General features: G+C 46.5%; 1 protein-coding gene across 1 annotated transcript; it reads right to left on the minus strand.

Annotated features, from left to right (window-relative positions):
- Positions 1-6,881: 6,881 nt before the first annotated feature.
- Positions 6,882-12,942, minus strand: CD8A (CD8a molecule). The gene is made up of 6 exons (XM_041402852.1): positions 12,849-12,942; positions 11,922-12,284; positions 11,268-11,354; positions 10,776-10,892; positions 9,805-9,835; positions 6,882-7,511 (listed from the first exon to the last, which is right to left on the minus strand). The coding sequence occupies exons 1-6, from the start codon at positions 12,892-12,894 to the stop codon at positions 7,466-7,468; spliced, it is 690 nt and encodes a 229-aa protein (XP_041258786.1). The 5' UTR covers positions 12,895-12,942; the 3' UTR covers positions 6,882-7,465.
- Positions 12,943-13,608: the final 666 nt, after the last annotated feature.

A 13,608-nucleotide genomic window follows, 5' to 3' on the forward strand; every position in this document is an offset into this window, starting at 1 on the left:
TGTTTTAAAACAGCAGTGCAGACTGGAACAAAGACTGGTGGGTGCTGTGACCTGGGCTGCAGGGAGCAAACCTTCCCTGAGTTTGACCTTTGAAAGGAGATCCTCTTTTCTCCTGCATTTCCTCTGCCTGGTGTTTATTTTCTGACCTGGTCACACTGCGTTGGTTTCTTTCTTCTTACTAAGTGTCAGGTTATGGCTAAGACTTTTCCTTTGGCTGGATAAAAAGGGGATGAGGAAGGTGCAAAATAACGTTTCAGCTCAAGCCTTGATCATCATCCATGACACATTTGCCTGTGGGGAGAAGAAATAAATATATGAATTAGCTATTTTGACTGACAATTCTTTCCCTTCAGAACTGAGAGCAAAACCACTATTTTCCAAGGTTTCTAAGTTATGTGGGAGGTTTCCAGGAATGTGGAACACAAACAGATGTGGTTGATCTCCCATGACAAAAATCTACACGTATTCAATTTATTCAGCACAGCTCAGGATGGGAATCTGGTGATGGATAGATTGTGCTGACCCTGCATGTTTTGATGTCAGATGAATCAGAAGGAAGAAACCGACTTATAGGAAGGTTGTGTTTCACTGCCTATTTACTGTTCTTCCAGAGATTTCTGTACTTTTTTCCCTGCCTTAATTTGTTTTTCTGTGTTGAATGCTGCAGAAGCAGCAGCAAGGGCATGGTTTTGGGGGTGGCTTCCAAGCACTTGCACAAAATGCACCACAGAATTAGTCTGAGGAGTCTGGGAGGAGCTTAGGTTATTTCCCTGTGACAGCCCATCTGTAAATACTTGGACAGACAAAGCTTTTTGACTTTAACTGACCAGTCCAGTTACTGGCTCTGGTGGGGTAATCTTGGCTGTATTATATATCTGAAGTTCATTTATCTAAATCCTTTCTCATTCAGAAAAGTTCACTGAATAAGTAAAGCTCTGTATTGTGTAAAAGCAGGGATCTGTCAACAAATTCTGCATGCTCTGTGTTTTGGGGGCATCTGATGCCTTCCTCATCTTCACAGGTTTTTTCAGCAACCATTTTGTACTCTTTTTTTTTTTCTTTATTAGTTGAGGTTATGCTTAAATTCTATAACAGCTCTTGCTCTCCCTACCATTAAGTGTTAACTCCTGGCTTGTCTTTCGCCCATCAGATTCTGAGTTATGAGCTACTCATTATTACTTTGGAGCAAGTGTGCAATTAGGTAACCTTGAGCTCTGAACAAATGCATTCCTTCTGCTCCTCTTTGAATGTCATTCTCCCTGCCAGACTCCAGTTTTTCCTTGTGACAGCTTCCAGCCTGCACCCTGCTCAGCCAGCTCACTGGAATTGGAGCCTCTTCCATGTGCTGTGACCAAAAGCTGTCAGATCTGTAGGGCCTGTCCAACAACAGCTTCCTGCATGCACAAACAAGCACCCTTGAGCTGCTCCTCTGCACTCCAGGCTCCTTGCCCAGACATTGCCACTCAACCACAAACCAGCCAGTTTGCCCTGAACTTGCATGATTTGCTAGAGGTGTGTGCATGCAGGGCTGGAATTGCTCTTGGCACTTTCCCTTCTCACTGCTGCACTGATATTTCCAATTGCTTCTTAACATTTTAGTGCAAAAGATGTTTTGGTTTTGCCTTCTACTGGTATGTTTTTAGTAGGGGTGCAAAGTCTTCTAAAGAAAATCCAGATTGTAAGTGGATTATAGTGAATATTGTTTCTCAGCTCTACCTTTTTAAATGCAAGGTGCAGTGCTGGGTGCAGCTGAGCTGGAACACTAGCTGATCAAGGGACTGTGTGGAAGGAAGAGCTGCCAAAGGAAAGTCAGTGCTGCTTTGAAGAGCTGTGCTCAGTCACTGCCTCTGCTGGAGGCTTCTGTGGTGAAGTCAGTAATTTTTGGGATATTCATTGAGAATTTTGGGACAGTGACTACAAAAGGGTTTGTTTTGGTGCTCACCCCAAGCCATTCTGCTCCTCTCAGCCTTCTTAACTGCTGCAGAGAGGATTGTGCTGCTTTTGCAGCCAAGGTGGAATCAGAGAAGATCAGTGCAGTGTATTGGGTGTATTTGTAAAACACTAAAATTTAAGGAGCTCAGTGATAGAAAACCTTGTGTAAGAAGAGACAGAAGGACACGTTTTACCCCCTAGGTATCTTGGGATGGACAGCAGTCCACAAACATGTAGGACCTCACTGAAAATCCACGTGTGAAGAGCTGGATTTGCTTTTCAACTCCCCTCGCTTACAGGCTTATACTAACTCATGATATCTGTTACAGCGCTACTGGAGATCAAAAATGGGAAGATTTCACTGTGCAGTGGATTTGGAGCTGTGTTCAGGGGGTTAATTACCACTGTCAGCATTGTAATTGTTTTTTAGAGATTGATTTCCTGTGCAAATGAAAGACTGCAGAAAAAGCACCAACAAGCAAACCTGACAAAATGACTAAAAATACCCACACCCAAAGATTTCCTACTCCAGTTCTTCACTGCATCAAGCTTGCCTGGATCAATATTGCTTAGGACTGGGGTCTTAGTGCAGCACTGCACAGTGGACCATCATTATTAGTAATGTCAGATATTAATGCTCAAATATATCCTTTATTGCTTGGGGATTTATTTTTCTGTTTATCCTGTGTTAGCATTCCATGCAGTAGCAAGGACTTTGTTGTACATGTGTTTATTTTATTGAGATGCTTTTTTGAATTTTAATACCCATGTCCTGTTTCTCCCCACAGGACTGGCCTCTGTAGGCTCCCAAGCAGTAAAACAGGCAATAAATAATTAGTCTCTGGGTCAGGACATAGCAATTTAATTTGGAAGACTAACAAAGTTTACAGGGATTGCAATACAGAAGAATGCTTTTGTTCAATTTTCTGAACAGCTTTCTGTTCAATGTTCATACATTTCATTTTGGTGTGTGTCACATGTCACATTCAATGACACTGAATAGAGAAAATATTTTCAAGGCAATGCTTGCCATGTAAAACACATGGCCTTTTGTTGGGAAAGAACCCCTGATGCTGCAGTCAGATCACTGCACCTCCTTCATACAAAATCATTGGAAAGAGCTGGAGTGGGAGGGGAAGGGCACTCAGGAAGTGTCAGTGATTTACTGGAAGATATCCAGGTAGTGACTATAACAGAGATCCTTCTCCTGCACTGTATCCTGGTTGTCCCATGCCTCCTAAAGCAGCCAGCACATTCTCAGGGACAGGGCTGTGGTTTCAGGCCTGAGGTGCACCCAGAGGGGGTAGATGCAACCTTAAGTTGATGCACCACGATGGTGGTGGCCAGGAGCTGGAGGAGCAGGAGACAGAGGCCTGCCAAGGGGAGCCCGAGGAAGACAGGACAGAAGGAATCCAGGTCTTTCTGCATTCTGCTGTCTGCAGGAATAGAGAAGAGGGAAGGTCCACAGGCGCTCACTGCTGGTGTCACAGCCAGCTCTGGAGGAGCCAAGCGAGCTGTCCAGAGCCCTGCCCGGTGTGCCCATGCACAGAGCTTCCTTCCCCTGGGCCCTGCCCAGTGTGCCCCATGCACAGAGCTTCTCCTGGGCCCTGCCCGGTGTGCCCCATGCACAGAGCTTCCCCTGAGCCCTGCCCGGTGTGCCCCATGCACAGAGCTTCCCCTGGGCCCTGCCCGGTGTGCCCTTTTCACAGAGCTTCCCCTGGGCCCTGCCCGGTGTGCCCAAGGCACAGAGCTTCCCCTGGGCCTGCAGTGATGGTCTGCTGCTGTCAGCATTTTCCTGGGAACTGGAGGGGGATACGTGGCCAAAAGTTTTCCTGTGTCCTTTGCTGACACTAAAAGCAGACCTGGGCCCTGAGGCTCTACCCTCCCTCGCCTGTTCCTGGTGTCCTTAGGCACGGGATATGCTTGTGCTTTTTACATCCTTAGCCTTTCCTATGGGGGATGAAATGATGGAATTTAATCCTTCCAACTCTGCTAAAGCTGAATGGATTTTCACTCTCTCCCCATCCCAAAATATCTGTAGGATCTGTCTTGGTGTCAGTGGACAAGGGTCCAGCTCCTCCCCTCTCCCTCCCTGCATCCAGGCTACCTGGATCTGGTGTCTTCAAGCAGGAGTCCTTTTCAGTGATGCCATGCTGGGTGGTGGGTCCTGGTGTGCTGGATGCCACTATGGTGGTGGCTATAAGTGAAATGGATGAATTGAGCATGTAGGGAAATACAATAAAACAGATCTCTCCTGCCTTTCTGCTCTCCTGCCTGGGCACGGCTGTTCCTGTGCACAGTGAAGTCCTCAGCTCTGGGGCAGCTTAATGGAGCCAAGCGTGGATGGGGTCTCCCCAAGGAGGGTCTCCTAACAGCCAAGAGGGAGCTGCAGCCTGCTTGTTTCTCACTTTCTGACACCATCCTCACAAAGCCTGAGCCCCCTGAGCTTGGTAGTACTTTTGGGAGCAGCATGCGCTGAGGAAGGAGGGGGTGGTGGTGGACTGTGTTTTAGTCCTCTCCCTTCAGAGCCATGGGTGGGGTGGGGAAGTGAAAGGTAGTTTTCATGAAATGTAGTTGGTTTAGGAACTGGAACCTGTTGGGACTGCCCCTTGCACAAGGGAGTGTTTTGCAACACTCCCTTGTGCAAGGGGCACAAGGGAGTGTTGCCCTTTGTTTTTCTTTGTTTTTAAAACTCGTGGTTCTCTTCTTTAACCACAGGGTCTTATGCTCTTCAAAAAAACCCTTTTAGGGTTCATCAGGGAGGGCTCTTGCTGCTGCCTCCAGCTGACCACTTGCACATGGGGATAGGTGATGGTTCCTGGCCCTTTGCATGCATAGAAAGAATCATTTCACCAGAGTGCAAGGGGCTGGGCTGGTGTTTGATTGATTTATTTTTTCTGGACTTTCCTGTTAATTGCTTTTCTGTGTGAGTTTTTTTTTTTTTTTTTTTTTTTTTTTTTTTTTAATTACACCATTGCAAAGAAGCTCTGTTTTTCCTTGTCTGTCAGAAGCCAGGTGCTGCTGACTTTGGTGCAGTTGCTGTTGGGGCTGCTACTCAGAGCATGAGATGACCCAGCCATCTTCTCCTGGAGTGTCTGTCCTTGGGGACAGTGCAGCACAGCTGAGATGATCTTTGTCATTTGGCTTGGGAAGCTGTGCTGCTCTTTGGGGGGATTTGATGTCATTAGGACCCTCTTGGGTAAAGCGACAATGCTTGGCCTGTGTGACAAAACATTGAGGAAAAAAAGAATTTCTGAAGAAATTAGTTTATAGTCCTCAATTTGTGATTTGCTTCTTCTTTGTTTTATCTGCTTGTTGTTCTTTTGTCTCACCACGGGTTCCTTCCATTCTGCCCCAAGCCCACTGTGTGCTCAAGTGGCTCTTGCTGCTGCCTCTGGGCCACCACTGGCACAGGGCAATGGCTGATATTTCCTGGAGCTTTGCACACACAGGCTTTCCTGTTGATTATCTTTCTCTGCAAGGTTTTTTGTTTAAGTTCTTTTTTTTTTTTACTAACCCTTTGCCAAGAAGCCTCTTGATTCCTGGCTCTGTCAGAACACAGGTGCTGCTACTGACAGCTGAGTTATGGAGAGTGGTTTATAACACAGATATAAATTGTGTTTATATATCATTGGGCATCAGAGTGTGTTGGTGAGTGGGGAAGGCTGCTGCTGGCATGTGTGAGGGTCACTGGTGCTGTGTGAGCTGTGCCCTGCAGTGTGGGTTGGAGGATCAGTGTGCAGATGTGCTGAGGGAGGCAGGAGCCATCCCAGAGCCTCCCGAGTTTGGCACTGGGCTTAGAAGTGATCAGGTGTGTTCTGAAATTACAAACAACCCCTCTGAAACAAATAACAATTCCCAGAGCAAACAGATCCTGCTTCTGTTTCTTCATCTGTTGGAAGAGGATGTGGGTGGTGGGGGTCAGTACCAGAGCAGGAGCTCACTGCCCTTCTGCCTGGGCTGCAGGAACGTGGTGTGATGTGTAATGTGAAAAAGTGGGTATGAGAAAATGAGGAAAGACCTAGAGCTTTTTGGCAGAAACACTTTGGGTTATAGCTTTTTAAGTGAAATTTTTTAGCTCACACTAATTCGATAAGAAAGCAGCCAGTAATTAAATTGATCTCACAGCCTCAATGTTGGGGCTTTTCTGTTATTTTTATCTTCATAGTGTGTGTAGTTCTGTGGAGTTGCCATTCAGTATTTGCTCGCTATTGTTTAGATACGATTATCTAGTCCTGAATTTTTTTTTTTTATTAATTCTTACAAACATGTAAGTTTGGAAGACCTTTATTTTTCTTTTCTTTTCTCTCCTTCCTATCTTGTTTACAGAGCAGGAGACTATCAAAGGGTTTCTTCCACTCTTTTTTGCCAGGTTTTTATCAGCCCTGTGACAAGATTCCAGAGTACCCGCAGACTCTTTATCTCAGGCACCTTCTTGGCAGTTTCCTGGGATGTGGGAGTGTTACTGGGCCCATCAGCAAATCCCTGGGAAGATACCTTTAGGTGATTTTAGGCTGTGGTAAGCTGGAAGCTGAAGTCTGCACCCTAATGCTCAGGATTATGTATTAATCACTGGCTTTTCCTTTAGCCAAGACTTTTTCAATGCCTTGTTTATTATCTTCCTGAAGGATTTTAGCTTTTCTGAGACTAGGAACTGAAGAAAGAAAGAAATAATGGTCATGAATCTGACTAGAATAATTTTATTTTATATCTCAGTTCTTAAATTGCAATTATACTAAGGAAATATTTACATGAAATACAGATCTGAAAAAACAGAACTTACAGTAGTCCATAACATGTCCCCAAAATATCAACATGTTAAACATCCTGCTTAACAAAACCAATTTTTTTTAATAACTCAGGCATTTCCCTCAGAAAAAAAGCAAATCCCACTTTCCTTACTTAGGCCAAACTCCTGCAGAAATAGGTGGATCAGGGGTAGCAGCAGAATAAGGATAGTGTGAGGGGAGTGGTGAACCTTAGCCCCCAGGACTGTAAAAACCTCAAAAGTAAGGCAATTAATCCATATTTAGCTTCTCAATGCAATCTTGTATTCCATTACATGAAACAATAAAAACCCTAGGAGAGAGGCACCACAGCAAGAAGACGTGTTGAGTGAGGATAATTATTTTTAAGGTTTTGTGTAGCAAATTCCACCTCTGGCTGCATTTTGGGAGGAAATCTCAGACCTTGAGCAAAGGTCCAGCTCATGCCCTCTTTTCTCACCAGCTTCTCACTGAGGTGTGTCAGCATGAGAATTGGCCTGGCTCTAGTGCCTGAGCCCTGTCCTGGAGCAGAGGTGACCTTTGAGAGGAGCTCAGGGTTTGGAAGGAGCTGTGCTTTACCCTGCAGCTCGCAGGGAGCTTCTGCTCCCTGTCCGTGTGTCTGTGCTCCCTCTCCTCTCCTCAAACCTGTCAGGGCAGAGTGGCTGAGGTGCAGTGGCCTTGTGGATAATGCAGGAGATGATGGATTTCTGTGCTGACAGCTCCCAGGAGAAGATCCAGAAGCCACGAGGAGCAGATGCTGATCTTTGTTAGTTTGGAGTCCTGGGTTTCTTGGGGGGCTTCCCATTTGCAGGTCTGGAGAGAGAAGAGGGTTTGGTTTACTCAGATGGGAGAGGAGCAAGAAGGCAATTAAGGCTCCTTTAGCCTTGGGCTGCAGCCAGGGACCTCCAAGAGGAGGCTGCAAAGTGTTTCTAAATGCTCTTTGTGCAAGTGAAAGGTCTGCCTCCATTTCAAGCAGTGACAGGTAACAGAAGGATATTCTCAAGATACATTGATGGTCAATTATTATATTAATTAAAAAATAAATTGGGTTTTTTTGTTTGGGTTTTTTTTTTTTTTTTTTTTGTTTTTTTTTTTTACTTCTGCACACTCCCATCCTCTCATTATGCCTTTCTCTACATTCACAAAAGAATGAAGAAGGAAGAGCTAAGGATTTGTGGGGTTTTTTTTTTGAGTTAGACAGGGTGTTATAATTTCAGAGAGATTTTTTCTTGTTGGAACATGTTGCCTGCAGAGACGTTTGAAAGGAGACTTTCCAGATAGCCAACGTGCACCCAAAATGAGAAAAATGACTGCTCTCCATCAACTGAGAGTTTTATGCTGATCTAATGAGTTGGGGATTTGGCACCCTTTTTCAGGGAAGATTAATTGGTGGTGGAAAATGAATCCTTCTGCTGCCAGCAAGGATGGCAGGCCAGATCCTGGGGTGCTTTGTAAGGGAGTGAATTGCACTGTTAACTTCCACAGAGCTTCCTTTCACTGAGCAGGAGCTGCTCAGAGCAGCAGGAATTTCCTCTCTAAATCAAAACTGAGATATGGTACAATAGCTAAAACCAGAGCTCTGTCAAGTTTTGGGCTGCTGAATGAGAGCCATCCTGGGGGAGATGATTTCCTGAGGTCCCACTGCATCAGGGCAAAGTGGGAGAGCTCTGCAGGGTGTTTTTCTTCCCACAGAGACAGAACATCCTTGCACAGAGCTGGCAACAGGGATAAGGGAAAAATGCAAACATTCTGCTAAACAAGGCTGCTTGAAGAGCTTTTCCTTATCATTTCTCCCCTGGAAAGGCAGACGAGGATCAGGAAAGCACTGGGTGTGCTTTCCTGTGAATATCCCCTAAATATCCCCTGTGAAAATGACAGTCTGTTCCATTTTATAGACAGTTTTAAAAAAATGCAACCTGCCTTCAAAAGAAAAATAAAATTGTAGGGATCCATTTCCTACTAATGTTGGGGAGGGACTGTATTAATTTGGAGAACAAAATGGTAATTACCCCTTGTACCAAAAAAACCCCATTAATGTATAACAAGGAACAGGAATTTATCTGATTTAAAATATGCTTTGATTGGCAAAGAATGAGGCTCCAGAGGTGTGAACATGCTGTTCCAAAGTTTCTTGGCAACCCAGCTGTTCCAAGCACTAGCCCAGCCCTGGCTGCCCTTGAGCAGTACTGGGGATTTCTTGGTGTTTTTCTTGCCACAAGCCCCAGGGTGCACAAGGCTTGCAGAAGTGGTTTCCTTCAGAGCAGGAGGAGTGAGCAAACCAGCTGCAGGGAGGTCCATTTGCAGAAGCAAAATGTGTGTGGGCAAAAAGTATTTCCTCTCCCAAACCAGGAAATTGCAATTCTCATTCTGATTGTGTTTTCCTGGTCACCCAGGGTGAGCTGGGGAGGTAGGAGGGAAAGCATAAGGAAAAGGTTCCTGTATGCCCTAGAAACTGGGTTAGCCCTCAGTCTACTCCTATCTGCACTGGTGTTTCTCAGGAGAGCCCTGTGAGGCTGCAGCAGCCTCTCTGCTGCTGTTCCTCAGTGCCTGGTGGGGAAACAGAGGCAGGAATCCTGGTGCTGCTGTCAAACATGGTGCAGAGGGAGATTTGGGGTGCAGGAACTTACATGTAAACCATGGGACATCTAAACAGGCAGTAACGAAATCAAATTAATGGTTTGGGGAGGGGAAGGGATGAAGTATGGTCACCCCCAAGCTCAAGTAGGGAATGGGCATTGGAAGCACAGAAATGTGGTTGGTTATGAGCACTGGGTGATGCACAAAGTTTTTGGGCTGCCACAAACACCTCCTGTCCTTCTGTTTTGTATCAGCTGCTGGGTCAGAGCTCAATGATTTGAACGGCTTAATAGTTGTAAAACCAAACAAAAAGCCCAAACAGAAAAAAAAAACCCCAAACAAAACCAAAAATAGAGAACAGGAGAACCTTCTGTTCTGTTTTTGCCCTTAAGTCATTGTTCAGGCTCTTCCCAACTATCTTCTATCAGATGAAGAATTTTTAGGTTGCTTTTTGGCACCTGCCTCCTTTATCTCTTGAGGGTGAGATATTGCCAAGTTGAAGAGGAAAGTGCCAATGCCTGTCACTCACCTCTTACACCTGCATCTTCGTCTTCTGGTTTCTAAGACAAGAGAGAAAATGTTTTAGTTCAAAGGTGCCAAGTGACAGCTCAGGCAATAAACACTCCAGTGAGGTAGGGCTGGTGCTCCCCTGCAGCTGATATCTTTAATAACAGATAAACCAAACCTATTTTTGACGAAATCCATGCCAGGGAGTGGTGCTGCAGCTCATGTTACCCCAATAATCCACTTAAATATTTTAATTAATTAATCTTTGAGGTGTGTAGCAGCAGCAGGGAGAGCCTGGGAATACTGAGTGTAAATTATTTCTGTTTGCTGTCTCCAGTGACTTTGGCACATTGCTGAAAATCCCTCAGCAGCAATAATTTCTGCAGCAGGTGAGTGGCAGTGATGCCACGTCACATGCACCCATTTTAGCCTCTGTGTTGTTACTTTGGGGTAGATTCAGCCAAATAAAATGCCGATCCATTAATTTTAGACTAAGGTAAAAATCTATCCTGAAGGACTTCGAAATTGCTGCATAAATTAACTGCAGCTGAGAGCTTTTCACTGATCATAATGTAATGAAGTTTCTCATCTGGTTTGAGCTTGAGATGCTACTCCCAGCATTTGCTGGAGCATATTTGCTCTGTTAGGTCAGAATGTTTCAGGCCCTGGCATTTTAACCTCTGACACACCCATTTATGAGCCAAGACAGTAGAGTAAGTACTGTCTCTTTCTAACCTATTTTTCTTCCTTGAAATTTTTTTCCAACATAAATAATTTTGCTCTGTGGCTCTAAGTTGATAATTCTTTATCACCCTAATCCTGCTGATGAGGATTAAAATACAGACACTGGTTTTAACAGTGCTCCTTGTCTTGCATTGGCTGTATTCTGATTATCATCTGCCTCCCAAAACTGCCAGAAGATCCATCTCCCTGAGGGCAGGGCTGTGGGCTCAGGCCAGAGATGGGTCTAGAGAGGGTTGTGGGGAGCCTTACGTTGACACAGCACGATGGTGATCACCAGGGCGATGAGGAGCAGGAGGAGGGCACCTGCCAAGGGCACCCAGATGAAGATGTGGCAGAAGAAATTCAGATTTTCCTGCATTCTTCCCTCTGCAGGAAGAGAGAAGATGGAATGTCCACCAAGTGCTCAAGACAGTTCTGGTGTCAGCATTTTCCTGGGGACTCGAGGGAGGATAGGTGGGCAAAAGTTTTCTCATGTTTTCTGCTGAGGCTAAAAGCAGCTCCAGCCCCAAAGTCTCTCCCCTCCCTCCCTATATTGCTGGTGTGCCCAGGCATGCTCGTGCTTTTTATGTCATATTTAACCTTTCTTGGGTTGAATGAAATATTGGAATTTAATCCTTAAAGTTAAAGAAGATCTGTGGATCTTCTCTCTCCCTCCCAATCCCAAAATATCTGCAGGATCCCCCTCGGTATCAGTCGACCAGGGTCCAGCCCTTCCCCTCTCCCTCCCTCCATTCAGGTTACCTGGATCTGGAGTCGTGAGGTCGGGGTACTTAGTGATGCCATGCTGGGTGGTGGGTCCTGTTGTGCTGGGTGCCACTGTGGTGATGACTACAGGTGAAATGGATGAATTGAGCATGTAGGGAAATACAATAAAACAGATCTCTCCTGCCTTTCTGCTCTCTTACCCCTGCCAGGGCACAGGTGCTCCTGAGTTCAGCTCCAGGAGAATTTCCAGGAGCCAGTTTTGGAGGGGGACTCCCTAAAGAGGGTCTCCTAACAGCCAAGAGGGAGCTGCAGCCTGCTTGTTTCTCACTTTCTGACACCATCCTCACAAAGCCTGAGCCCCCTGATCTTGGTGGTACTTTTGGGAGCTGTGTGTGCTGCGGAAGGAGGGGGTGGTGGTGGACTTTGCTTTAATCCTCTCCCTTCAGAGCCATGGGTGGGGAAGTGGGGATGGGGAGATGATGCCTAACCATGTTTGCCTTTGGGCAGGAGCAGTGCCAGGAGGAGAGGTGGGAAGCAGGGAGGAGCAGTGGGTTGGCCCCAGGATGCCTTGGGCAAGCAAGCAGGGAAATGGGGTTTGTGGGAGGGATGGCTGGTTAAAAAGGGCACAAGGGCAGGAGGTGCTGGGCATTTTGGAAGGGCTGAGTGGGGCTGGGTGAAGGTGTTGCTGACCTGGAAGGAAGGCATGCAGGCCAGGGCTGAAGTGCAGCATTTGGTTAAAATTCATCACACAGAAATAGCTCCCCTCGTCCTGTGGTGTGAAAGATTTCACTGCCAACCGATAGATTGTGTTGTCTTTGCTCGCCTCAAAGCGATGTGATGTCCTCTGACTCCCCTCAAATGTGGCCCGAGCCATGGGGTTGATGAAGACAATGAAGTGAAGGGTCCCACTCCTGTCCTGGCGGATCCAGGATGCCCCATGGTTCTTGTCAGTGTGACACTCCAGTTCCAGCTTCTGTCCCACCCAGAGCTGGGTGATGTCCTTGGGAGACCTGACCTTTATCTGAAGTGACTGGCCATAAATCCCAGGGCAGCCTGCAGGAGAGAAATCCTTGCTGGAACCACTTGGGTAGAGTCAAAGGCTTCCCTGAGGAAACCTCCCTCTCTATCACTGGGCTGGAAGTAGAAATGGAAAGGGAAGACCTCACTGTCTGGATGCTGTGAAGGTTTTCTTGGAGTCCTTGCTGGGATGGTGCATGGACGGTGCTCAGCAATCAGCCAGCTATGCTTGAATGATGGGTGCTGCCCTTCCAGCACCTTCTCAAGGACATTATACCTTCCCAGCTTCTCTGAAGTGACTACATTTGCACTTTTTGCAAAGCCTCTTTTTTTCTACTCTTCTCCCTCCCCTCTGGAACCACTCATTGGATCAATCTCCCTTCCCAGTGCAGGTGGTGCTGCAGCCACTCCTCCTGTTGCCCTTTGCTGGCTGAGGTGATACCACCTATCCTTCCAAATTTACTGAGCACACCTCAAATTCAGCCTTTTTGGTTCACTTTTTACCCCCTTAGTTATTTAACACAATGTCTTGGATGCAGTGGAAGGGTTTTCCTTGTCCCTCCCAGTGAAGGGGCTGCACAACCCCGTGTCCGTACTCACAGAATCCCAGAGTGAGCAGCAGGAGCAGGGCAGGAGACGTGTCCATCTTCGCCTGGCTTGGTGTCTGTGCTTGGGGCTGGTGCAGCACAGCTGAGAAGATGGTTGTCACTTGGCTTGGGAGGCTGTGTCACTCTTTGGGGAGGATGTGATGTCATCAGGACCCTCTTGGGTAAGGAGGTGATGCTTGGCATCCGAGGTGTAAGGAGGAAAAAAAGATTCCTGAAGAAATGAGTCTCTTGTCCAGAGTTCCAGAGTTTATATATCCTTACCAGTTCTTAACGGTGCCTCAAGGCTTTTTCCTGGATGACTTCCCTGGAGATCCAGTGGTGCTGCTCATGGCTGAGGTAGGATCAGCCACCACAGCCTGCTGTCCCCTGCCCTCTGGGGACCCACAGCAGCTCCAGCTCTGCAGAAGTTATGGATGAGTCCCATGCTTTTCATGCTGGCTGTACTTTGCTTTTCTTGGCAGGGATTCTGCCTCCCTCTCCCTAGCACACTCGAGGGGTCTCACGTGGATGGCAGAGCCCACACTGTTTTGTTCCCCAGCAAGTGAGACACAGGTGTTTCATGGCACAGCTTACAGATCATTTATCTCCAAGCACACGTGCTGCTGGCACCCAGCTGGGTTCTTCAGGTGCTTGATTGTTCTCTTTGCAATTCTTCTTTGTTTAATTCTTCTTTGTTTAATTCTTCTTTGCAATTGCAAATCTCTTCGTACAGGGCAGGTGGTCTGTGAGCAGAAACTTCATGTGAGTGCCCA

Source organism: Onychostruthus taczanowskii, unplaced genomic scaffold, assembly GCF_017590055.1.
Source record: "Onychostruthus taczanowskii isolate IOZ18803 unplaced genomic scaffold, ASM1759005v1 scaffold2, whole genome shotgun sequence".
Classification (NCBI taxonomy): Eukaryota; Metazoa; Chordata; class Aves; order Passeriformes; family Passeridae; genus Onychostruthus; species Onychostruthus taczanowskii.

Bases quoted from the DNA above. Each gene is read 5' to 3' on its own strand.
- CD8A (XM_041402852.1), bottom strand. From the start codon at position 12,894: ATGGACACGTCTCCTGCCCTGCTCCTGCTGCTCACTCTGGGATTCT. The intron at 11,355-11,921 runs GTCAGCAACACC...TTTCACCTGTAG, and splicing joins CCTGCATGCCTTCCTTCCAG to TCATCACCACAGTGGCACCC. The intron at 9,836-10,775 runs GTAAGGCTCCCC...CTCTTGTCTTAG, and splicing joins CACCATCGTGCTGTGTCAAC to AAACCAGAAGACGAAGATGC.